Raw genomic sequence first — 27079 nt, forward strand, 5'->3', positions numbered from 1 at the left:
ATATAAGGCAAATTGTTTTGCAAATCACCTAGAAAAGGTATTTCAATCAAATTGCCCAAAGAACAATTTTAAGTTGCCAATCATCCACAATACCGCAAACGAGTCGCTTGGGTCTATTCAGACTTCAACTACTGAAATTGTTAGTATCATAAAAGAGCTTAATCCAAAAAAACCGTCAGGCCACGATAATAAAGGGTGATTTTTTAAGAGCTTGATAACTTTTTAAAAAAAAAAAACGCATGGTCCATTCGGAAAGTCCAATTTTGGGCAACTTTTTCGAGCATTTCGGCCGGAATAGCCCGAATTTCTTCGGAAATGTTGTCTTCCAAAGCTGGAATAGTTGCTGGCTTATTTCTGTAGACTTTAGACTTGACGTAGCCCCACAAAAAATAGTCTAAAGGCGTTAAATCGCATGATCTTGGTGGCCAACTTACGGGTCCATTTCTTGAGATGAATTGTTCTCCGAAGTTTTCCCTCAAAATGGCCATAGAATCGCGAGCTGTGTGGCATGTAGCGCCATCTTGTTGAAACCACATGTCAACCAAGTTCAGTTCTTCCATTTTTGGCAACAAAAAGTTTGTTAGCATCGAACGATAGCGATCGCCATTCACCGTAACGTTACGTCCAACAGCATCTTTGAAAAAATACGGTCCAATGATTCCACCAGCGTACAAACCACACCAAACAGTGCATTTTTCGGGATGCATGGGCAGTTCTTGAACGGCTTCTGGTTGCTCTTCACCCCAAATGCGGCAATTTTGCTTATTTACGTAGCCATTCAACCAGAAATGAGCCTCATCGCTGAACAAAATTTGTCGATAAAAAAGCGGATTTTCTGCCAACTTTTCTAGGGCCCATTCACTGAAAATTCGACGTTGTGGCAGATCGTTCGGCTTCAGTTCTTGCACGAGCTGTATTTTATACGGTTTTACACCAAGATCTTTGCGTAAAATCTTCCATGTGGTCGAATAACACAAACCCAATTGCTGCGAACGGCGACGAATCGACATTTCACGGTCTTCAGCCACACTCTCAGAAACAGACGCAATATTCTCTTCTGTACGCACTGTACGCATTCGTGTGGTTGGTTTAATGTCCAATAAAGTAAACTGAGTGCGAAACTTGGTCACAATCGCATTAATTGTTTGCTCACTTGGTCGATTATGTAGACCATAAATCGGACGTAAAGCGCGAAACACATTTCGAACCGAACACTGATTTTGGTAATAAAATTCAATGATTTGCAAGCGTTGCTCGTTAGTAAGTCTATTCATGATGAAATGTCAAAGCATACTGAGCATCTTTCTCTTTGACACCATGTCTGAAATCCCACGTGATCTGTCAAATACTAATGCATGAAAATCCTAACCTCAAAAAAATCACCCGTTATTACTCCAAAAATGCTAATTGAGTTACCAAATATTGCTTTAACAGTGCTCTCCTTGCTCTTTAATGTAATTTTTAGTTTCGGATACTATCCTATTTCATGGAAAAAGTCGCAGATAATCATGATAGATAAACCGGGGAAAGACCTGACACAGCCGTCTTCATACAGACCAATCAGTCTCCTACCCTGTCTTTCTAAAATATTTGAAAAAGTGTCAAAGATGTCTCCTTTCCTTCATGAAAATAATGTAATACCAACGCACCAATTCGGTTTTCGTGCAACACAGGGCACTGTAGAGCAAGTAAATAGAATTACTAACGAAATTAGGAAGGCATTCGAACATAGAGAGTATTGTTCTGCTATATTTCTAGATGTGGCTCAGGCGTTTGATGAAGTGTGGCATGAAGGACTTTTGTATAAGATTAAAAAAAGTTTACCTTTACAATTGCATAAAACCTTGGAGTCCTATTTAAAAAATAGAAAATTTGCTGTAAAAGTAGGTGATTTTATATCTGATGAACGTTCAATAAGGGCTGGAGTACCACAGGGCAGTGTTTTAGACCCAACTCTATACATCATATATACAGATGATCTTCCAACTTCTAATAATGTTTTGACACCCACTTTTGCGGATGACACAGTTTTAGTGAGTCGTAACAAATGCTTCATTATAGCATCAAGAATATTAGCGAAGCACTTAAGTTCTGTCGAAGAATGGCCAGCAAACTGGCGTATACTCGTAAATGTAAATGAACAAAAGTGCAAGCATGTTACATTTTCCCTAAGACCAAAAACGTGCCCGGCAGTAAAAATGAACAATATTCTAGTGCCTCAAGCGAATTAAGTTACCTATCTTGGTATTCACCTAGATAGAAGGCTTACGTGGAGAAAACATCTATCTAGTAAAATAACGTGCATGAAGATAAGAGCTGCAAATTTAAATTGGCTTTTAAATAAAAACTCTAAACTTAGCTTAGACAACAAAGTGCTTTTATACAATGCGGTTATAAAGCCGATTTGGATGTATGGCATTCAACTGTGGGGTACGTCCTGTGCAACTAATATTGATATAATACGAAGGTTCCAATCGAAAATGCTTAGATCAATCACGTGCTCACCATGGTACCTGCGCAATGAAAATATCCATAAAGATCTTGGTATCCCTATGGTAAAGAAAGAAGTAGAGGACAGCAGTTTGAAATATTTATCTAAACTCCGTGATCACCCAAACCCATTGGCTAATGCTTTAGTACACTCCTGCGATCAAACACGCCTAAAAAGAAGGGATATCCCTTGCGTACTAAAGAGCAACGTTTCACTAATACAGCTCAATCACTTGGTTGAGCTTGTCTAGTTTTAAATAGATTTAAGATTTTATAACTTGTTGTTAGGCTTAAAAACAAGCAGATTCAATAAATAAGGAAATATTGAAAAAAAAAAACTAAGGAAGTTGGTAGGGGAACTCCGCAGGGCGGAGTACTTTCTCCGCTCCTTTGGGCACTGGTCGTGAATAATCTGTTGAAGAACTTAGAAGGTAAAGCTCCCAAGGTAATAGCATATGCGGACGACATAGCCATAGTAATAACAGGAAAGTGTCTGCATACTATTAGCAACATAATGACCAGCACACTCAATACTGTCCAAAATTGGACAACACAAGCAGGCCTAGGGTTAAATGCGGAAAAAACCGATCTGCTTGTTTTTACAAGGAAATACAAAATCCCTCAATGGAGGTTCCCATCGCTAAACGGAACAGAACTATCACCAAAGGACCGCACTAAGTACCTAGGAGTCGTCTTGGACAGTAAGTTACTGTGGAAGCACAATGTGGAAGAAAGGGTAAGAAAGGCTAGTAATGCTCTATATGCATGCAGGCAGTTGCTAGGCACTACCTGGGGGCTTTCTCCCTCTCTCATGCACTGGTGCTACACAGCGATAGTGAGACCAATCACGCTCTATGGTGCTATTGTGTGGTGGACAGGCTTGAAGAAGTCAACTTATCGAAAGCCATTGGAAAGGGTTCAGCAACTCGCAGCTCTCTGTATAACGGGAGCTCTGAGAACCACCCCTACGGCAGCTCTTGAACGGATACTTAACCTGCCGCCGATAGATCTCTTTGCCGAAACTTATGCGGCAAAATCTGCGGGGCGATTACTGGCGGGAGGAGAATTTACGCATAGAACTTTTGGGCACAGCTCGGTGGGTAGGGGCGGTTTGGCAAGTACCGACTACTTGACCCCACTAATGAACTGGGAAAGAAGATTCCGGGTGAAAAAGACGGCTGGAGTAAGGGAATGATAACCTCACGCAGCACATTGAATATCTACACGGATGGCTCGAAAATGGAGGAGTTAGGCGTAAAGCAGCCTTTTAAACTTCCGAGCCACTGCAGTATTTTTCAAGCGGAGGTATTTGCTATTGGGAAAGCCGCGGAGCTAGTCCTCAATACAGCAGCCGGCTACTCCAAAGTCAATATCTACGTAGACAGTCAAGCAGCAATTAAGGCAACAACCTCGGTTTGCATTTCGGCCAAAAGTGTCTTGGATACCAGGATGGCAGTGTAGAGAGTTGCCAGGAACACGTGTCTTCGCTTCTACTGGGTGCCAGGACATAAAGGCATTGAAGGCAACGAGATTGTGGACGAAATTGCCAAGAATGGTGTAAAACTGTCTTCCGGAAACGCGAATAACATTGGCAAACCCATGCACTGTCTGTTCGATGATCTGGACAGGGGCATGAAAAGAAAAATCCTAGCACGTTGGACAAATATACCGGGGTGTAAAACTGCTAAAGCCATGTGTAAAACCGTTGACCAGAAGTACACCAAACTCATTCTGTTACTCGATAGAAGGGACTGCAGGAGTTTGGTGGGAATACTCACGGGTCACTGTCTGGTGGCGGCACATGCCTACAAAATGAGACTTACAGATCGAGATAACTGCAGGAAATGTCAAGAGCAAGGTGCAATAGAAACAATGAAGCATCTTCTGTGTACCTGCCCTGCATTGTCAAGGCAGAGACTTCGCTACTAGGGGGCCTCACAATATGAGAATCTGGAAGAGGTATCGAAAGTGAAGCCACAAATGCTTTTAAAATTCGCTTCAAGCGCAGGCATCCTAAGAGATGACTACTCCTCGAGGACAACGTGACGGCACTCCATCTGGTATCGCAAAGGACCTAAATATGTGTGGCGTATTGGCCTACCAGTTTAACCTAACCTAACCTAATAGTATGAAGCGACCAACGCAGTAGCTGGCAAGATATAGGATTTTGTTCACTCAAGCCACGCGTGAGTTCTCCATCTGTGGATGAGCTACTTGAGTTAGCTTATATATATTTGACGTAAGAACCGCTTACGCGATTAAAGCCGAATCTATTAGAGTGAGCCATTCATTCCTCATTATTGCTATTTAGCGCCAATTGGAAATACCAAGAGAAACCAGGTTGCCTTCCACCTGGTCTATCCAACGCAATGGAGGTCTTCCTCTGATTCCACTAGCGAGTTCTGCATCGAACACATTCAACAACATGACTTAGCCAGCGCAGCCGTTGTATTTTTATTCGCTGAACCGTATTCCCCGGAAAGGATGGAAGTAGTAATGTAATTAAGAAAGCAATTTGCTTACAGTATATACTAATAAGATACTGCATATATAACTAGGTACCTAATTAAAACACAATAGTTTTGTTTTTTTTTTTTAATAAAAAAAAATATGAAATGTAACCATAATTTTTGAAATTGATGATCAAAAAATATTCATAATTTGAAATGGAATCGAAACCCGTTAACGGAGCTGATTCTTAGTATAAATGAACAAAATAGTATTATCTGCCATCTTTGAATCTTTATTTGAGCAATTCTTTTTGTAATGAAATTTTCAAATTTATGATGCTTAAATAATCTGAGCGTCATCAACGGCCTAACTTCGCAATTGGATATGAAATATTCGTTTCAATGAATTATTTTAGATTGATTTATAATAGATTTTATTAGATTATTATTAAAATTCTATACAGTTTCTAAATACAGTTATGTTGTTATAAACAAATTTTTTAAATGTTATTTTGATTTTATCCTAGATAATTAAATACAAAAGTTCCAGGCATTATCGTTACCTGAATTACAATAGTAAAACTCGGAATTTGTGTTACTTTCGAAAGTAGAGTGCTGGTACTGGGTCTGAAGATTTTCTATATTTTTTTCATAAGAGTTCGTGTTTTGATATTCTTCAACAAAATCGAAATGCAGGTCTCTGGAAACATGAGGTATCTGAATCTGTTGCATCGAAACAGGTTCAAATACTGTATTATATATTTCAGTTGTTTGAGCGGCGAAATATGCAACTGACCTTGCTAATTCTTGGCGTTGGTTACCAGCAAGAGTTAGAGAACTAGAGGAGGTTGAACAAGGCACAAAGCAGGGATAATAATAATCATCTGAATTGTACCCGGAACTAGAAGTTACACTGGATGTGTCATCGTAGTTTTCATTAATTCGGAGGGGTTCATGATAAAGGGGTGTATGGAATTGTGTTTCGCCTGCAGAATTTAATTCTATTACTTTAGATTTGTTTGTCATATTTTGTAATTGCTGACATTGCATAGAAGGGGAATAATAAAGAGAAACTGACGATTTCTTAGCAGATGATGGTGGACAATTTTCGAGCATTGTAAAAGTATTTTCATGTCTGTGAAAATTGGAAGGCGCAGCCGTTTGGTTAAAATTCGAATTATCCGCAAATGTTGTAGTATTAAAACATAAATTTGAGGACATAAAAGGTGTAGATTCTGGGGTTAAAAGTCTGGACTGCTCCAAATTTTCCTGCTTTTGACTCAATGGAACCACACTGTGACAACTTTCATAAATACTACAATAATTTGTTATGTTCTTTGCTTCCTCCACTGTATGCATGTCGTGCTGGGGATGCTTCAAGTAGTTGTTAGTGCAGCGGTGTTTATTACTGCGAGTAATTTTGCCATGTGTAAGCATAATAGATGTATTGCGAATGCGTCGGCTACTACCAAAAAGACGTCGTGCTTCAGTTGAGCCTTTGGCTTCGGGCTTTGGATGGTCATGTGTACCTTTTGCTTGAAAAAAGATAACATTATTGGCTCGACGCCAAAAATGAGTTACCGGATAACCACAATGACCTTTGCATGGTTGTATTTCAAGACGTCCTGAGCAATTTCTGAAAGATAAATGAAACAATTTTATTTGTATATGTTTGATAATTTTCAGCCTTATATATAAATAACAATATGTCAAACTAGTTTGGTAACCCAATACTCGAGACAAATATTGTATATGTACAGTAAGACCACGCAAATTGAAACAACGCAAAGTGGATTGCTATTTTCTATTGCAAATAATATAAACATCAAAGATAGGTTACCGTATTTTTCATTCAGTCTCTAAACTTTAAATAAAACAAACGTAAATTTTTATTAATTCATTTAGAAATATAAGAAAGATTAGAAATTGAATGAAAATTTAAAAATAGATAAAAAAAATTAACAAATGAGTATGAATTATGAGAAAGTAGTACAGTAATCCGCGCTTAAGTGCCTCTTCTTAACACGCAAGACACGCAAGAAGGGGGGTGCACTGAAGCGGGGATCACTGTAATTAATTTACATATTTCAACTTCATTCATCCCTTAAAATTTTGACTCTCTTGCAAAACTAGCAATTTCATGACATTTACAGCCGGTTTCACGAAATTTTTTCATTGAAAATTAAGTTCCATTTAATTTTAATTTTTATTTAACTTTAGACTTTACAGCCCACTTTACAAATTCAACAAATTTCTAATTTGTAAAAATTTGATATCTATCAAGCATTTCGTATTCTGTGATACGTAATAAAAAGCTTTTTTTGATAAGTTGTTAAGAAGTAAAATGCTCTTGACAAATAAAATATCTCGTTGTGGATAGTTGTGAAAATTAATTTTTTTAAAGGAGATATTTAACTTTTGTCGTAATTTTATACAAAGAGGAAAAATATGAACATGTTGATGGCTCGCGTTATTGAGCCGTTTTTATATTAAGAAGTTTATTTTTCCTTTTTTTTATAAAAAATGAAGATAATGAGTAAACTTTGCCGAAATTATTTTCTATATGTATATTGCATGCGATTACAGCTTAGCACATTTTCCCAAGGATAAATTGATAGATAAATTGATAACTGGTCAATCAAAATAACGACCTTTAGCATGGGAAATAAGGCCAGATTCGGAGCATCGAATATTTACATATTCTCAGAATCTTGACATCTAGCCAAAGAGCAAAGGCCTTACTGTAAAATTAATGTTAAATTATTAAATGCCTACCTCGCAACGTTGCAAACAACCACAACACGTGCGGGATGGGATAGATACCGAGAGCGGAAGAGGGAAGCGAGACGCATCTGCAGACAAAAAATAGAAAGAGGCCGAAATGCGTGAGTACGAAGAGCTTGAGAAGCTGGCAGACAGAGGTAATGCTCGAAAATTTTACGAAAAAATGAAGCGACTTAACGAAGGTTTCAAGACCAGCATCCTCATGTAGAGATCAAGATGGTAATCTGGTAACTGATGTCCAGGGCATACTGGGATTATGGAGGGAACACTTCTCCGACCTGCTGAATGGCAGTGAAAGTACAACACCAGGAGATGGCGAACCCGATTCCCCAATCGATGACGAAGAACAACAAAGCGGCAGGGGCCGATAGATTACCGGCTGAGCTATTCAAATACGGCGGCGAAGATCTGGAAAGGTGCATGCATCAGCTTCTTTGCAAAATATGATCGGAAGAAAGCATGCCCGACGATTGGAATCTCAGTGTGCTCTGCCCAATCCATAAAAAGGGAGATCCCACAAACTGTGCCAATTACCGTGGGTAAGCCTCCTAAATATCGCCTATAAGGTTCTATCGAGCGTACTGTGTGGAAGACTTAAGCCCACCGTCAACAAACTGATTGGACCTTATCAGTGTGGCTTTAGACCTGGAAAATCAACAACCGACCAGATATTCACCATGCGCCAAATCTTGGAAAAGGCCCGTGAAAATAGGACCGACACACACCACCTTTTTGTCGATTTTAAAGCTGCTTTCGACAGCACGAAAAGGGGCTGCCTTTATGCTGCGATGTCTGAATTTGGTATCCCCGCAAAACTAATACGGCTGTGTAAGTTGACGTTGAGCAACACCAAAAGCTCCGTCATGATTGGGAAGGACCTCTCCGAGCCGTTCGATACCAAACGAAGTTTCAGACAAGGTTACTCACTATCGTGCGACTTCTTTAACTTGATGTTGGAAAAAATAATACGAACTGCAGAGCTAAATAGAGAAGGTACAATCTTCTATAAGAGTGTACAGCTCCTGGCGTACGCCGATGAAATTGATATCATCGGAAGCAACAACCGCGCCGTTTGTTCTGCTTTTTCCCGCATGGATAAGGAGGCGAAGCGAATGGGTCTGGAGGTGAATGAGGACAAGACGAAATATCTCCTGTCATCAAGCAAACAGTCGGCGCACTCGCGTCTTGGCTCCCACGTCACTGTTGACAGTCATAACTTCGAAGTCGTAGATAATTTCGTATACCTGGGAACCAGTATCAACAACACCAACAATGTCAGCCTCGAAATCCAGCGCAGAATCACTCTTGCCTTTTGGACTGAGTAGGCAATTGAACAGTAAAGTCCTCTCTCGACGAACCAAAATCAAACTCTACAAGTCGCTTATCATTCCCGTCCTGCGTTATGGTGCAGAAGCTTGGACGATGTCAACATCAGATGAGACGACACTAGGAGTTTTCGAGAGGATTTTGCGCAAGATTTATGGTCCTTAGAACATTGGCAACGGCGAATACCGCTGACGATGGAACAATGAGCTGTACGAGTTATACGACGACATTGACATAGTTCAGCGAATAAAAAGACAGCGGCTACGCTGGTTAGGTCATGTTGTACGAATGGACGAAAACACTCCAGCCCTGAAAGTGTTCGATGCAGTACCCGCCGGAGGAAGCCGAGGAAGGGGAAGGCACTCCGTTGGTAGGACCAGGTGGAGAGCGACCTGGTTACACTTGGAATCTCCAACTGGCGCCGAACTGCGAAGGATAGAGAAGAGTGGCGCGCTCTCACCGATTCGGCTATAACCGACTACACGGTTGAACGCCAATAACATAAATACATACATGTGAAAACTTATGTTATAAAATAATTCAATTAAATTTTTCAATTCAATTCGAATATAATTGGACAGAAATCAGCTGTTTCTGTTTACATTATTTTTTTCCCACATGTTTGGGGAAAAGCTATGCGTACTGAAGCTTTTTATTTTACAAAATTTTCACAGAATACCAAATAATTTTTTACTTGATAAAAATCTGAAAAAATTTTCAATTTTTTTGTTATTTTGCCAAGTGCACAGAATAGGGCTGAAAGTCACCATTATTCACATTTGACATCAAAAAAATTAAAAAGCAGACATGTTAGTATGAAAAAGGCTGATTTATATAAACAAATAAATTGTATTTTATATACTTGAATTTCTAATCAATCTACTGCAACTCTTCTTGTTGAATATGATTGAAAAATCTTTGCACTTTAAGCAGAAATCAAATAAAACTATAAATACAATATTTGTGCAAAGTTCTGTTCCGATATCTTCACTAGCGCTTAACTTATATATTGTAAAGTAAACGGCTCAGATTGACTTCACAGTTCTGGTATATAGGAAGTAGGCGTTGTTGTGAACCGATTTGGTCTATTTTCACAATATTTCATTGGGATGCCAGGCAAATATTACGAACCGTATTTTATTGAAATAGGTCGAGTAGTTTCGGAGATATGGTTTTTGCCCATAAGTATGCGGAGCCACGCCCATTTAAAATTTGGTATACCAATTTAAATGCAGCAGTTCTGTATCATATTTATAATGAAATTTAAAGTTACTGGTGTTATCCTTACTGAATTAAAAAAGTTTTAGTAGTTTTCAACATAGCCTTTATATGGGAGGTAGGCGTGGTTATAATCCGATTTCCTCCATATTTGGACTGTATAAGGTAGTACCTAAAAAAACGGTTCTAGAGAGTTTCGTTGTTCTAACTTTAGTAGTTAACGAGATATGTACAAAAACTTAATAGGGGGCCCATTCGGTCACACTCACTTCCCCAAAAAAATTACATCCAAATATGTATCATCATAGTGCGATCCGTTGAAATAAATTTTACTTTTATATCATTATTTATTAGCTTAGTTATGACACTTTATGTGCTTTCTGTTTTCGCCATTTTGTGGGCGTGGCAGATGTCCGATTTTGCCCATCTTCGAAGAAACCTTCCTATAGTGTCAAGAAACACGTGTACCAAGTATCAAGATATTTAAATTTTTACTCAAGTTACAGCTTGCACATACGGACGGAGGGAAGGATATATACGTAAGTATGTACATATGTATGTATATATATTAGGCACGAAGCTACATTATATGAGTTCAGATTTTCTCTGAATGAAATATTCTCAGATTCAGGTTGTATATGTATGATATAAATCCAATCAAAGGGAAAACATTTAATATATTGGGAAAGAGAGAATCATTATATACATATAGTATAATACTTATTGTCAATACAAAGAGTCAAAGTGCATAACTTCTTTTCTACACCAAGTACTTCATAAGATAAGTGCTATATTAAGACAATTGCTTACAAGAATAAGCAATGAAAATACATAAGTTCGTGCAACCAATAGAATAACGAAAATCATCATATATAGTAAATGAGGGCTAAGGTAATTCCTGATCCAATTTCACTCATTTTCACTACCAAGATATACTATATCCAAGACTATACGCTCACTTAATTTTGCTAAGATATCTCTCATATTACCCGATATATGTAGAATAAATCCCACCGTATTTTTGAAAACACAATAATTAGGTAAAAACACAATCATTTGAATTACATTAAAATATCTGAGTGATTTAACGATATTATGTGTGAAAATTAAAATTAGGCACTGAGTTCTTGTAGTCCTATTTCGACAATTTTTCAACAAGTGAAGGCACAGATGATATACAAAGCTTGTGTAAAGTTTTATTCCGCTATCTTCATTGGTTCAAAATTGTGTTATAAGGAAAGTAGTCGTGATAAGAAAGAAATGGATATATGTACATAATAGCCTAAAAAAAATATAACAGCTTATCGTTAATCTAGTAGGCAGCTGTGTGAAAGGCAAGAGCTGGTTTCTCAATAAATTCTTAAATATTAAATTATACAAACATATGTCTAGAATCCTTTATCCAACTCGTTTAGTTTTAGTGTTACAAACAAGAGTTAGGTGAACAAATCTATTTATTCTGTGCAAAATATTGCGAAAGGATAAACAAGTAATTGGATAAATAGGAGAAGGAAGGGTTCGGATGTAAAACGGGCATATATGCTGACTATATTCATCAAATTAGTGCTAAGTAAAGTAAGTAAAATTCATACTGATATCAATAATTTTTACAAGATAACATAATGCTGATTAACTAAACCAAGAGAGACGAAATTCAAATTCAAATCGTTATATTCGGTAGAAAGTCAACCATAGGCGCTCAGGTCCTCATATTCTGTAAGTGGGACTTGAAAAGTTGTGATCTGTTTTGGACTAAGTTAGAGTTACTACTTTAGTGAAGATAGTTTTACCATTTTTACGATAAAATTTAGTGCTTATGGCGTTTTTCGTTAGCCATTTTAGTATATTCAATCCCGAATTTCATATTCAACATAACCTTTATTGGCATGAAAGGTCGGATTACAAAGTTGTTCGCATACTTCAAAATGTGTTTCAGAGAAATGTTAAAGAAAATAAATTGATTCGATAATTGAGCGGGGACATTACAATTAACTTCAATAAGAAAAATGAGCTACTAACTGATCCATTTTGTAAAAACTGCTTTTGGACGGATTTAAATTTGTCCGAATATTTGGCAACAGAGTACCGTCCTACAGGACTATATTCCGATATTTGCTCCTTATAGCCTTGTAAATAATATTAATAGCATACTTTCTTCTAATTCTTTAAGCAATCAAAATTAAGCTAAGGATCCCTAACTCCTGAATTCACAAAGTTAAATACTTCTTCTAGGCTGTAGCATTTCAAGTTTCAGTAACATAACATCACACTAGGTGTTGAAGTATGTGTGCAATGACCACTTGTATGAATCAGAGTATTCTCGTATGATTTACAATTTGTACATCGTCGTGATACACGTACATATAATAAAATATTTAAGTATTTTATTACAAAAGATATTATTAAATAGCCAGAACCAAATCTAATTAAGATTACACATTGTGGAAAACCTGAAGAGTCATCAATTTGCGTTCCTTTATATGGTCCCTGTAGTAGATGTCACAAGGTCCCACCTTATTCCGTCCATCGCACTTCTTGCATGGCGGTAATGTCAGAATTTAGTCGTATGAGGACATCAACCTCCTGGATACAGGCACGTTCCCAATTAAGGGTCCGTACATTCCAGGTGCATGCTCTCAAATAATAATCCTTAAAACGTTTCCAGGGGTCGTCATCAAAAGAGGGTTTCTCATCCGAGGCTTTTGTCGATTTTTCATTGGTATTTTTTTATTTCCGTGTTGTCAATCTGAGAATCATTTAATTAAACAATAAAAAAAATTGTTCATCTGTGGTGATGGTTTTAAAGACGTTAGGCAATGCCGTTATATTTGCAATGCTCTCTTAATTTTCAATGGATAACCTAAATCCAGTCTAATGCAAAGGAATTATAAACACTAGTTTTCATATTGAAATTTGAGAGAAGAGCTTTGTTAAAGGTACATATGTTTTTTACACAATTTTGATAAAGCTTAATGGAGTCATATCTGAGCTGAATCTGAGAATTTGTGTTGAAATTACTGCCTGTGAAGTATGTCTGCTTATCCGTACGACATATTGTATATCGAAAATTAAGCCAGAATATTTCGGTTTTACTATGTACATAAGGTATTCGGTAATAAAAAGTATATCTTTTGGCGGTAATATGATGAATATGGCGATTCGTATTGTCTAGAGAGATTTTGATTTAAATATCTCGGACATTAAGTAAAATATGGTAAAAAACTAACTAAGTATGTGACCTGTAGCACAAGTTAATATGATTCTTGTATTATAAAGCTTGGCGAACACCTGATATTCCCCGCCTTTGAATAGCTTTCTTAAATGATCAAGATTTTAGACAATTATTACCTCTATGGCTCAAATGTCGAAAAACTGTCAAAAATGACAACACAGGTTTCGAATTTTTAATCTAAATTTTTAATTTTTTTTTATAATTATAATATCGAAAAATTTTAATGCAAGTAATTATTATTATACTCAAGAAACAAAATTATTGACAAGGCCTTTCAAAAAGAAATCAATATTTTTCCAGTAGATGACTTCGGTAATCTGAATCTCATTGCAAAAGTGTGAGGCTCAGACAATTTTGTGTCTGCTTGACTAGGTATTCTTTATCTACGATTCAAAGTACACCAGCAAGGAGAAAACACGCAATATTTCCAGTGAAAACTCAAGCAACGTGTCTAAAAATGTGAATAGCGAAACTTATCGATTCTATTACAGTACAGTCTATTTATGTTGAACTATCATGCCCATTTATAGTAAATGAAGCTGGATACAAAAAGAAGCTCGATGAATAGGAGCCACATGAGTCAATGCAAAAGAAGCCAATTGCATTGCGACCGAAAATTAATCGAAATTCTATCTGCGAATCGCTGCTGAAAATATATTAGTTCTTTATTTTACACCTATATACCCCATCTATATAGCTTCCATACCCCCATTATATTGATTTACGCCCATCTAGTCGACTTTTTTCTTATATACGTCATATTACGTTTTGTCTGGCCTGATCGCTTTGTGTTGTGAAATTAATTGAAAAATTGTTTGCAATTATCCTCTTTTAAGTGCATTTTATTATTTTTTGCATTGAATGCGCTGAGCATTGTCAACATAACAACATAAACATATTTTTGTAAAGTTTTTTTTTATACTCTCGCAACAATAGTTCCTAAGAGAGTATTATAGTTTTGTTCACATAACGGTTGTTTGTAAGTTATAAAACTAAACGAGTTAGATATAGGGTTATATATATCAAAATGATCAGGATGACGAAACAAGTTAAAATCCGGATGTCTGTCTGTCCGTGCAACGGATAACTTGAGTAAAAATTAAGATATCTTGACGAAACTTAGCACATGTTCTTTGGGAGCGTGAGGAGGAAAATGGGCAAAATCGGTCCACTGCCACGCCCACAAAATGGCGAAAACCGAAAACTTATAAAGTGTGATAACTAAGCCATAAATAAAGTTATGAAAGTAAAATTTGGTACAGAGAATGACATTTGGGCATATGGCATATTTAGGTATAATTTTTTTGAGGAAGTGGGCGTGGCTCCGCCCCAAATAGGCTTTTTGTATATATCTCACAAACCAATAAAGTGATATAAACCAAACTTTCTGCAGACCGTGCGTACCCCACCACACACCATGAAAATAGTTAAAATCGGATAATAATCACGCCCACCTCCCATACAAAGGTTAGGTTGAAAATTACTAAAAGTGCGTTAACTTACTAACTGAAAACGTCAGAAAACCTAAATTTTATAGAAGAAATGACAGAGGAAGCTGCACTTAGATTTTTTTACAAAATGGAAAATGGGCGTGGCTTCGCCCAATAATACTGCATATCATCTGGGGTTTCACTTGTGAAAAAATATTCGAAATCGGACTATAACTTTTCAAGGCCCATGATATCGAACATGATGAACTCAGCGACCAAGGATAATTTAATGTAATTCAGATGAAATTTTACCTCAGCCCTCATACTCTATATATCATGATTTTCGTTATTCTATTGAACTTTATGGCGAACATATTTGGTCAAATTGTGTGATATCTTAATAAAATTACTTCAATAAATTGCGAGAGTATAAAATGTTCGTTTGCACCCGAACTTAGTCTTTCCTTACTTGTTTTAATTAATAGTGTTTTGCCAATGGTAAATAATTCTGATTTTGATTTTTGATTATTATTCAAGGCTAGAGTATCTCATTTCAAAGTAGTATTTTAAACTAAATGAAAAGTTGTAATTTTCAAAATAAAAAAATAAAAAAATGATACAGTAATCCCCGCTTAAGTGCCCCTTCTTAACATGCAAGACTTTTGGGACACTTAAGCGGGAAAGGCACTTAAATGAATCCCGCTTAAGTGCCTCGAGGTCCGTACCAAGCTTTTTCTCAAATATTTCGATCTAAGATTTTGTCTTTTAGAATGAAAGTCTCATTTATTTCTTATTATTAACAAAAATACTTATTAATAACAATAAATATGGAAATAAAACATTACAAAGCTATAATATATATATATTTTCCTTTTGACAATACTTAGCGCATTCAATGTCAAAAATATTAAAAGACACTTAAAAGAGGAAAATTGCAAACAATTTTGTATTTGTGTCTTAAATATTACAAGCATTTAAGCGGGATAGGCACTTAAGCGGAAGCTCTTAACCGGGGAATTTAAATGTAAATTTAGAGAAAAAACAACGATGCCGCAATTTTTGTCACTTAAGTGATTTTTAGTTGGTGTCATATTTAGAATCTCCATATTCAATTCCATATTGTGAAAAACTTTATGAATATCGATTCAGTACTTAACGCGATTTTAAAGAATTAAAAATAGCGCAAGTCAACTTGACAATGGTTTGCACATGGTAAATCCCTTTATGCTGTTGGCAGCGCAAATTCAACTTGCAAATATATATATTATTTATGTATTCTGATTTTTATATGGGCGGAGTAATGGTATAACTGTCTTATGCTTTTATTTCAAAATAAGTATGTAGTATATTGCTTAACTTTATACAAAAAACAAGTAAGGAAGGGCTAAGTTCGGGTGTAACCGAACATTTTATACTCTCGCAATTTATTTATTGAATATTATATAATACACAATTTGGCCAACATATTCGTCATATATATTGTATAAAGTCCATTTAAAGTTGGAAACCCTAATATTAGGTTCGAAGCATCGAGGTCCTCATGTTCGATATATGGGGGCTTAAAAACCTATGGTCCGATTTTGGCGATTTTTAGAATGGGGCTGCCACAATGTAAACGTAGTATTTGTGCAAAGTTCTGCACCGATATCTTCACTAGTGCTTACTTTATATATTGTAAAGCAAACGATTCAGATCGTCTTCAAAGTTCTGGTATATAGGAAGTAGGCGTGGTTGTGAAGCGATTTGGCCTATTTTCACAACATATCATTGAGATGTAAGGAAGCTATTACAAACCAAGTTTCAATGAAATCGGTCGAGTAGTTCCTGAGATATGGTTTTTGACCCATAAGTGGGCGACGCCACGCCCATTTTCCATTTTGTAAAAAAATAGAAAAACGTTTTTGACTGCTCCGGTGTGGGTTGACCCTTACAAGACAACAGCTTTAAATGTGACAACCCACACCGAACTAAACACTTTTCTTTGTCTTGTCTACCTGAATATGTGTTGTCGAACTATTCATGTATTTTCATACAGGCAACGCATACCAAATGCGATAAATTTGTCTCAAAACGTCTTTGTTGTCGAAAAATACTTGCTGAGATACAGCGCAATCCACACCGATTGAAACAAGACAAAAAATACTAAAAATACTGGAAAAAAAGCCATATTGCTGAACCGATGTTTTTTAAAGACAATTTTGTTACATTTATTTGTGCTTTATTGCATTAATGTTGTTATTGACAAAGAAAAATTAGTGGTTGAGCAGGATGCCCAATATGTAATTATAAAAATGGTCATCAATTAAATAAATTTTAACTAAATAAATAAAATTAATACATAGGGTTATAATTACTTTTCCACAGGAATTATGCTTTCTTGGTAATTTGTATTAAAGACAAAATGTTTTGCTACGTCGCATTGTGGATCGCATGGTGTTGGCTAGAGCAAATAACGATAAAACGATGTGATTTTCTAGTAAGGATGTATATCAGTAGACTATGATTTGGGAGTTACTAAGCTGCCACATAATAGTATTAATATTTACAATAAGCACTAATAATAATGTTAATAGTTTTGTTAAATGATTGTTTGAAGAATTTAAAAATGATTACTATACTTTCGTGAGACCGTATGGTTCGGTTATATGGAACCCATTTTGATATTGGAATCCTTTTCAAAATAATTATCCTTTACCTCTTAGGTCATTTCCATAGGATTCTAAGTTAATTTTTCCTTCATATAATATAATTACAAATTGTTTTGGGCTATCGACACAACCTTATACGATTGAACTATAACAAAAATATTTTAACAAAGCAACAATGATAACCTTCAAAATATTATTTTTTTGTTTTCTCTTTTTATATTTTTCTTGTCAACTCGAATAAAATTCTTTTATTATTATCTTTCTCGCAATTTTTTCATATTTACTCACTTTCCAATCTTTTTCTGGCCTTCCAAAAACAACGTTATCCAGTTGAATTCGTACAAGAGAATAAGTTTGAATTTATTAAAGAAAACGTAAGACATGGACTCAACTCGAATCTGAGGGTGCTACCTTTGGCCGTTCTCGTTTTTTTGCGGCACAAACGAACAGCAATTCATTTTATTATATTATATTATTATCAAGCGACAATTTTTTTAATTCCGCACAGAACCTTTCAGTAGGGAATCGACCGCGCGAGTGAACTTAACCCCTCCCGTACCACCGTGCCCGAGTGACGCCTGCAACTCTACATACAACGCATTGTTAGCCGCCGCGCGGCTTTTCAACATTTTTAACTCGTGATATCTTTTGAATGGAATGTCAGAATCTAATAATTCAAAAAGTTATATAAAGGTTTTGAAGCGATCTTAAATAATAAATCATTTATTTCGATAAGGATTAATAATAAGGTATAAATAAAGAGTCTTTTCAAATAATGGTATTTTAATTAATTTTTTTTATAAAAAATCGCTTATTGTGACAAAACTATAATAGTTAGAGATATCATGATCCCGTTTTTTGTAGATAATGATAAGTTCTACAAAATTGTAGTACATCACTTTCTTATATCTTCAATCGTTTTCGCAGCATTCGCGATTAAAGAAAGTTTTTTGGTATTTTTTTTTACATTATCGGAGTTTTGGTAAGGAACCCTATTTTTTTTAACTAAATATAGCCTATGTCACTCAGGGATAGTATAGCTTTCCAACAGTGAAAGAATTTTTCAAATCGGTTCAGTAGTTTCTGAGCCTATTCGAGACAAACAAACAAAAAACAAACATTTCCTCTTTATAATATTAGTATAGATTAAAAACTTAGAAATGATCATTGCAGACATATGTAGTTGTCTAGGTAAAACTTCTAAATAGATCAGTTTATAATTTTTTAATGCCTGAAGTTAAATATATTGCCACAGACCGATTATTGAGAGCAATTGTTGGGTTTATAATATTAGCTGTATTCGATTGGTCGCTTCTCTGCTGGTTATCTTTGGGCACTGCTGGTTTGTCAAAAATTGTACATGTGAAACCAAAAACAACGTTATCCAGTTGAATTCGTACAAGAGAATAAGTTTGAATTTATTAAAGAAAACGTAAGACATGGACTCAACTCGAATCTGAGGGTGCTAACTAGTGCGCATGCTCAAGAGATTATTTGCAGGGTTGCACCATAAGTGCTGTCTGTTTGTTTGAATTACTGGATAGTGAGTTCTATTAGCTTCTCTATAACGCATAGCCAGTCGATGACAGTTATTATTATATTAATGATTAGTTAGTATTCATTGATTACATTAAGGCATTGCAATGCCAATTAAGTAATATAGGGAAAATTATATAGAGAATTTCAAAAAAACAAAAGTAAAGGGCACATGTATCTGCTTTGTGTTTAATATGCTATGAAACTTACAGTAACAAAATTAGGTGAATCTTCTTTAAAGATTTAGACTTAAGGATCACTTGCACAAATGAAGGCAAAAAAATGTAATTTCGTACAATTATGATATTAAATAACAAATTTGTTGACATAAAACTTTTAATTACGCTGCTTCATTTTAAGATAAGATTAATTTAGAGGTAATTTCTCACAATAAGGTTATTACTTTTATTAACGGTGAGTTTTTAATATTCAGAACTTTTCTACCGTTACCGTTTATCACAAATGTCAAGTATTTTGATATATGTAAGTGTAAGTTACTATATGCACATAAAATTTAAGTAGTAAAAAAATATTTACCGATTAGGGCATTGTCTACCCTGTTGTTTACGTCGCGCTTTATCGCAAATTGCTGGACGCAAATTTATATTGCTACCATTTGGTAATTTGCATTTGGCGGTGCAATAAAGAACACCCAGACAACTCTTTTTTAATATGTTGATATTGTGATTGTTTGTGTTACGCATAGCCCAGCCGGATGAATGCTTTTTCGCATCTTCATTAGTTGCCGAATAAACTAGACGGCGATGACCATCGACCCACTCATCAAACTCATCGAATTCATTTACAACAGGTATAATCACGTCATTAATGTCCCAAGAAATTTCTGTCCGCAACTTTAATGGTGCTGGACTTGGTGTGTGATATTGTGCCAACAGTTTATTATTTTTTATCATTTATTTGTTTATTAATTAGTAATAGATTATGTAATTAAACTATGAGATTTCCGATAGGACTTAATTAAAATGCGTCTAACATAACATTAGTTTATTTCACAAAATATTCAGAGTTTAAAATTCGCGCTTCTGGAGAACACGATTATTTTATTGTATACATAATAAGCTCCTGAATGGATCTGGCCTTCTATTCGTCATTTACCATTACCGAACCTTAAAACTTGGACGTAAAAGAACTACTGAATTGCTTACTGTATGTCTTGACAAATGAAATGACGGTATGCCTTCTCATACACACATATATACATTTCGACTTGCTGATTGGTGTTGTTTTTATCAGTTATCCGTTATCCGTTAGGTTAAAATTTATCCGTACCAATGGTTCGGGTTTCACAGTCAGATGCACATTTCATCTGAACAATTAGTTCATTAGGGTGTTTCACATTCTGCAAACAATTAAAATGCAAAGGTATGCGTGTGAGCTATGTAATTTGGGTGGGAATTTGTTAAAAAAAACTTTAATACATTAGAGTTTAGCATGCATTTTACATAATTTTATTATATTTATAATGAGGGATATGAATACGGGAATCAGAGTTTCTCAAGCAAAAAAATCAAAAAAAAAAATTAACAATATTTGGTTGGTTATTTGGTTTTTACTATCGAAATACGTCGTAGTATATTTTAGTCTAATGGTAACCCCTTAAATTAATTGAGACAGATAGAGGGGTACATATTATAATAATTAATAGAATAACGAATGTAGTCATAAGATAGAGTATTATTATTATCTGCAATATCTGTGTTCGATTGGTCATTTATCTGGTAGTTACCCAGTTGAATGCGTACAAGAGAGTATGCGGATATCTTATTGAAATTGGTATCGCCGCTGCCTTCACTACTACCAAGTTTTGATTTGGACCATTCACTATGGTTTAAATGGCTCAAAGTCCAAATGTTTTTTTATTGGTTTTAACTTCAAATAAATTATATTTTTTTAAAGGGTATGTAAGGTATGGACCTTGCTCACAAATAGCGGGTAAAAAATGTTTTATTTCGCAGAGTAAAGTATTTTTCTACAAAAGAAAGTACCGACACACTTTTACTCACGCGTTAGTGAACGCTTAAGGTTTCAACGCTTGGCGAATCGAAAACAGTTAATACTATATTAGATATTATTAATTGTGTGCGTAATTAATATTTTCTCTCACAATAGGACGTACCTAATGGGCTTTCACAACAAATTATGTGTAATCCGTAGCATTATGCATGTGTTGGAATGAAGAAACTAACGGGCATTTTATTGGACACTGCATACATGTGTTAGTTTATACTCTAGCAAATAAACAAGAGCAGAGTCTACTGGCGACCAATAGCGTTTCTATACGATTTTCTGGTCTAAAGTGTGATTATCTTTCCACAATAAGGTTTATGCAAAGTATTATGTTATTTCAAAAGTAGATAAATCTGTTGGAAAAGTCTAAATTATTATATGGTGGATATGGAAGAAGAATAAGAGAAGTTTGACATAAAAACAACATACATGTAGTTACGTATATGTATAAATACGATTATTAAAGAATAGCTTTTATTAATTATCAAACTTCATTTTTATTTCTTATAAATGCGCATATACTTCTGTATGTACATATAGTGCCTATTTGTTTTATTCATGTACGTTAATTATATAATTTCTTCCAAATTCATTCTTTATACCGGATACATATTTTTGGTATAAAAAGAAGAAATGTTGAAAAGCCGAAATGATTAAATACTTCTAAATTAATTACAGTGGAACTTCCATAACTCGAACTTCTATAAGTCGAAGATCTCCTTAACTCGAAATTTTGAATTGGAACTCTTAAATTGGAAATAGAAGTCAAATTTCATAAAAATTTCCTTCCATAAATCGAATTTTTCGACTAGGGCATAATACAAAATTTAGATTTTTACTATCAAGGAACAATTTTAAAGGAGTCCCTATATTTGTATGGAGGCGAACAAAAAATATGATATTACACTTGTGAATTCCATAAATCGTGTAACAAAGGCATGAGATACAGACGTCAAGAGCCAAACAACAGCAAAGTGCAACAAACAAAATTTCAGAATACATGTTTAATGTATTTTAATAAAACTCTTTGCGAAGTAACAGTGGCGAACGCAGGAAAAAAATTTGGGGGGGTTTTAGGTAAAAAGACAATGTTTCATTATTTTATTCAGAAATTGAAGTCTAATCTTCTTTTATTTTGGGCCATAACATTTAAAATCTCTTCCTCCGTCACGTCTAAAGCCATTCCGTTCAGGCGTGCTTCTCCAGTTTTATTTCTTAAATATGTTTTAAGCCTGCGAAGTGAGGAAAACGAGCGTTGACTTGAAGCGACAGATATAGGGATTGTTGCTCCAATCTTTAAAAAACGATGCACTGTTTTGAAAATTTTTGCATCGCAACAATTTAACGTGTCTAAAAAAGTTTTGGATCTCTTTGTTTGATTTAACCAGTTCCTGAAAATATATTCAAAATTTTAGTTAGAAAAGATTTTTAACCTTTTCCACATTCTAAATTCAGCAACGAAATCATCCGAATCTTCTACATCAGCGGTTAAGTTAAGACACTCAAGTATTTTTTTGCAAATAGCATAATTTTTTTTAATTTAAATTTATTTCACAACAGTTTGCTCATGGAACGAAAACTGAAAGTCATAATAAATGAGTTTTTATTTTTCCTGTATTATGATCAACAATAAACTCTAAAAAAAATAATAGAAACCTTATTGGTGACTTTTCAGTTCAGAACTAATTTTCAAAAGAAGTCCATTTTCCATTTTCCATTTTCGACTCACAATTCCCCTTAAATCTAAAAAAAATCCAGTTCAGCAGCCACAGAGTTATAACCCAAAGTCCAGTTTATATTTTTCTGGGTTTTTTAATTGGCCTACATTCCCACAACTTTTTAATACTATCCAGATACAATAGGTTTGTTATACTCTCGCAACAAAAGTTGCTACGAGAGTATTATAGTTTTGTTCACATAACGGTTGTTTGTAACATCTAAAACTAAAAGAGTTAGATATAGAGTCATATATACCAAAGTGATCAGGATGATGAGTAGATTTGAAATCCGGATGTCTGTCCGTCCGTCCGTCTGTCCGTCTGTGCAAGCTGTAACTTCAGTAAAAATTAAGATATCCTGACGAAACTTGGCACAAATATTCCTTGGCACCATAAGAAGATCAAGTTCGAAAATGGGCAGAATCGGACCATTGCCACGCCCACAAAATGGCGAAAACCAAAAACACATAAAGTGTCATAACTCAGCCATAAATGAAGATATAAAAGTAAATAAAGGAATAAAGGATCGCACTAGGAGGGGGCATTTACGAAAGCAACCCTCTCACGGTCCCAAGGAATATTTGTGCCAAGTTTCGTCAAGATATATTAATTTTTGCTCAAGTTACAGCTTGCACAGACGGACAGACGGACGGACAGACATCCGGATTTCAAATCTACTCGTCACCCTGATCACTTTGGTATATATGACTCTATATCCAACTCTTTTAGTTTTAGGTGTTACAAACAACCGTTATGTGAACAAAACTATAATACTCTCTTAGCAACTTTTGTTGCGAGAGTATAAAAAGATACAATTGTATCAAAACGGCAACGCTGTTAGTGAGTAATGTATTCATTTATTTTACATATTCATACATCGTCGGCAGAAAGATTGCTTTGAAAACAACAAATTACAATTTTTCAAATGACTATGTAGAATTAAATTATATTATTTAAAAATTCAATTACTTTGGGGGGGCGGGGGGTTATTTTTGGGTATTATTTTTTCCAACATCAAGTTAAAGAAGTCGCACGATAGTGAGTCACCTTGTCTGAAACCTCGTTTGGTATCGAACGGCTCGGAGAGGTTCTTCCCAATCATGACGGAGCTTTTGGTGTTGCTCAACGTCAACTTACACAGCCGTAACACATAAAGGCAGCTCCTTTTCGTGCTGTCGAAAGCAGCTTTGAAATCGACAAAAAGGTGGTGTGTGTCGATCCTCTTTTCACGCGTCTTCTCCAAGAATTGGTGCATGGTGAATATCTGGTCCATGGTGGACTTTCCAGGTTTAAAGCCACACTGATAAGGTCCAATCAGTTTGTTGACGGTGGGCTTAAGTATTTCACACAATGCGATAGAACCTTATAAGCGATATTTAGGAGGCTTATCCCACGGTAATTGGCACAGTTTGTGGGATCTCCCTTTTTATGGATTGGGCAGAGCACACTGAGATTCCAATCGTCAGGCATGCTTTCTTCCGACCATATTCTGCAAAGAAGCTGATGCATGCACCTTATCAGTTCTTCGCCGCCGTATTTGAATAGCTCAGCCGGTAATCTATCGGCCCCTGCCGCTTTGTTGTTCTTCAGCCGGGTAATTGCTATTCGAATTTCTTCATGGTCGGGTAATGGTACATCTATTCCATCGTCAAAGCAAGCAAAACTGAGACAGTGCTGTTTGCTAGGAAACATAAGATTCCAGAGTTCACACCACCTTTAATAAATGACACATCACTAACAATAAGTGAGAAGGCAAGCTATCTGGGACTAATTTTAGACAGGAAGCTATCATGGAAACCAAACTTATAAGCCAGGATAAGAAAGGCGGCTTTGGCCTTATACACCTGTAAAAGGATGGTCGGACCAAAATGGGGACTAACACCCCGCGTATCGCATTGGCTCTACACAGCTGTGGTAAGGCCGATTATGACATACGGTATATTGGTCTGGTGGCCAATAATCGACAAGAAGTGCGCAGTAAAGAGCATGGGAAGTCTACAAAGAGCGGCATGTATATGTATCAGTGGAGCTCTCAGAACAACGCCGAGCCAGGCATTAGATGTTATTTTGTACTTACTGCCTATAGACAAATTCTGTAAGCAGCAGGCTGCGAAATCGACACTTAGACTGAGAGAATCTTCACTACTGCAAAACTGCAATAGGGGACATTCTAGTATACTCGGCAAGTTCCCATTTCTACCAAATAGGACGGATTTTCGCAATCCTATAGAAATGAATCTAAAATCTGAACTACATATATCATTCCCCTCTAGAGAGGAGTGGGATATGGGAAAAGTGGACAAAGATTCAGTGATTAGTATCTACACGGACGGGTCAAAACTAGACAAACGAGTTGGAGGTGGGGTATTCTCAGAAAAACTAGATACCAGAATTACCTTCCGGCTACCGGATCATTGCAGTGTGTTCCAGATGAGCTAGCCAGACTGGGCTCCACACTGCAGTTGGTGGCCGATAAAGAGGAGACAAACATGCAGTAGATATGGCTGAATCACAATGGAAACAATATTAACCACTTGCTCCGTAAGCAGACAAACGTGGCCAGAGTGGAATAAGAGCCATACTTGTCGCTTATTGAAATTTAAGAGGAATGAAACAAGAACCCTTGTAGGGGTGTTAACGGGACACTGTCTGATTGGGAGACACGCCAGCAGACTGGGGCTACCTTTCAATGATTACTGCAGGAGCTGCCAAGAGGAAGAAGAAGAAGAATAAACGATTACACACCTTCTCTGTGGATGCAAGGCTCTGTACAGAAAAAGAATCCCAACTATTGGACGCGGTTTTCTCGAGGATGTGGGCGAAGTTGCTCATGTCAAATTGGGTGAGCTTTTTCACTTTATCATGACCACAGGGTGGTTCAATGAGGACTCGATAGTGTGAGGGATCTCAGTCCCAGTGGTCCTCCCAAAGGCCTAGGTGCGTCGTTAGACAGCCACTTAATAAATAGGCCTACCACTGTGCATTGGTCGCAAGTGAAGAGTTAAATTTATGTCATCCGTTTTTGGCATCAATGTAGCTTGATAAACATATATACACACATATATGCTTGATATATGTATGTGTTCATAGTAAAATAGGTAAATCGGAGTTGCCACGTATCAAAGGCGATAGCGTTTGTTTTTATTATAGCTGTCATCGATTGGTCACTTCTCTGGTCGCTATCTTTGCGCGCTGCTCGTCTGTCAAAAATTTACATGTGAAAGCAACAACAAAGTTATCTAGTTGAATTAGTACAGGAGAGTATGCGGATACCTCATTAAAAATGCTATCGCCGCTTGCTGAGTGCTGAGTGCTGCCAAATTTTATTTTACATATGTATACTATTCACAATGGTAAAAACGATTCAAAGAACAAATTTTAGACAAAAATGACAATACAATATATATGTTTGTTGTTTTTACTTTGAAATACATTTTAATTTATTAAATAACACGTAAAACACAGACGCAGCTCGAAACAAAGGGATACAAAAATATTTTTGTGCAGATTTAGGTATTTCTCCACCTAAAAAAATGGTTCAGCCCTATTGCGCATGATTAAGAGGACATTTTAGCGCAGGCTTGCACCATAAGTGTTGCCTGTTTGTTGGAATTACAGGATAGTGCGTTCTTTTGGCTTTTCTATAACGTTTAGCCAATCGATAACAGCTAATGTCAATATACTTGAGTTATGCGTCGTCAAGTAAAGAAAAAATATATTTTAATGAAGCCAACTAAAAGCATTTGCTTTGATGTAAAAATGTTGTATACATGATTAAATTTGACTTAACCCGTTTGTTGAACATTCAAAAAATTATTAAAATGTTTCATAAATTCTAAAATATATAATATAATATAAAGTTTTGCTCTTTCTTCTAACGTGCCATATTTCATTTAAATTGAAATAATATTTTGCAAATACTATGAATTTATAAATTACTTGTAACATTTTTAATGCTTTTTTGAATTCAAACAGCAGTTAGAAAACATACATACATAAATTCGAGTTAGCGAGAGTTTCTGTAGTTCATTTGATTCGAAATCGGCATCCAAGCTAATTACATACATTATTATGCTTATGGGTTGCTGGATAGTATTTACATATAATTAGAAAACACAAAAATGCTAATGCAGCAATCCGTGAATGGCGCCAAACCGTAGACTGAGCCAGCTGATTCGACCTATCTTATGAGAGCGCAATTTAAATGTACACTTACCAC

General features: G+C 35.8%; 1 protein-coding gene across 2 annotated transcripts; it reads right to left on the reverse strand.

The window, feature by feature from the left end:
* Positions 1–5395: 5395 nt before the first annotated feature.
* Positions 5396–20254, reverse strand: LOC105219974 (transcription factor glial cells missing). 2 transcript variants are annotated; one of them, XM_011196341.3, is made up of 2 exons: positions 19652–20254; positions 5396–6576 (listed from the first exon to the last, which is right to left on the reverse strand). In XM_011196341.3, the coding sequence occupies exons 1-2, from the start codon at positions 20026–20028 to the stop codon at positions 5472–5474; spliced, it is 1482 nt and encodes a 493-aa protein (XP_011194643.1). In that variant the 5' UTR covers positions 20029–20254; the 3' UTR covers positions 5396–5471. The 2 variants fall into 2 exon arrangements, with proteins under 2 accessions (XP_011194643.1, XP_054083640.1); XM_054227665.1 differs by lacking the exon at positions 19652–20254 and adding an exon at positions 17867–18278.
* Between the last annotated feature and the right edge of the window lie 6825 nt (positions 20255–27079).

Source organism: Zeugodacus cucurbitae, chromosome 3 (assembly GCF_028554725.1).
Source record: "Zeugodacus cucurbitae isolate PBARC_wt_2022May chromosome 3, idZeuCucr1.2, whole genome shotgun sequence".
NCBI lineage: Eukaryota > Metazoa > Arthropoda > Insecta > Diptera > Tephritidae > Zeugodacus > Zeugodacus cucurbitae.

Excerpts from the sequence above, each read along its gene's own strand:
- LOC105219974 (XM_011196341.3), bottom strand. The coding sequence starts at position 20,028 with ATGATAAAAAATAATAAACTGTTGGCACAATATCACACACCAAGTCCA. Across the intron at positions 6,577-19,651 it reads GGTAGACAATGCCCTAATCG|AAATTGCTCAGGACGTCTTG; the intron begins GTAAATATTTTT and ends TTTATCTTTCAG.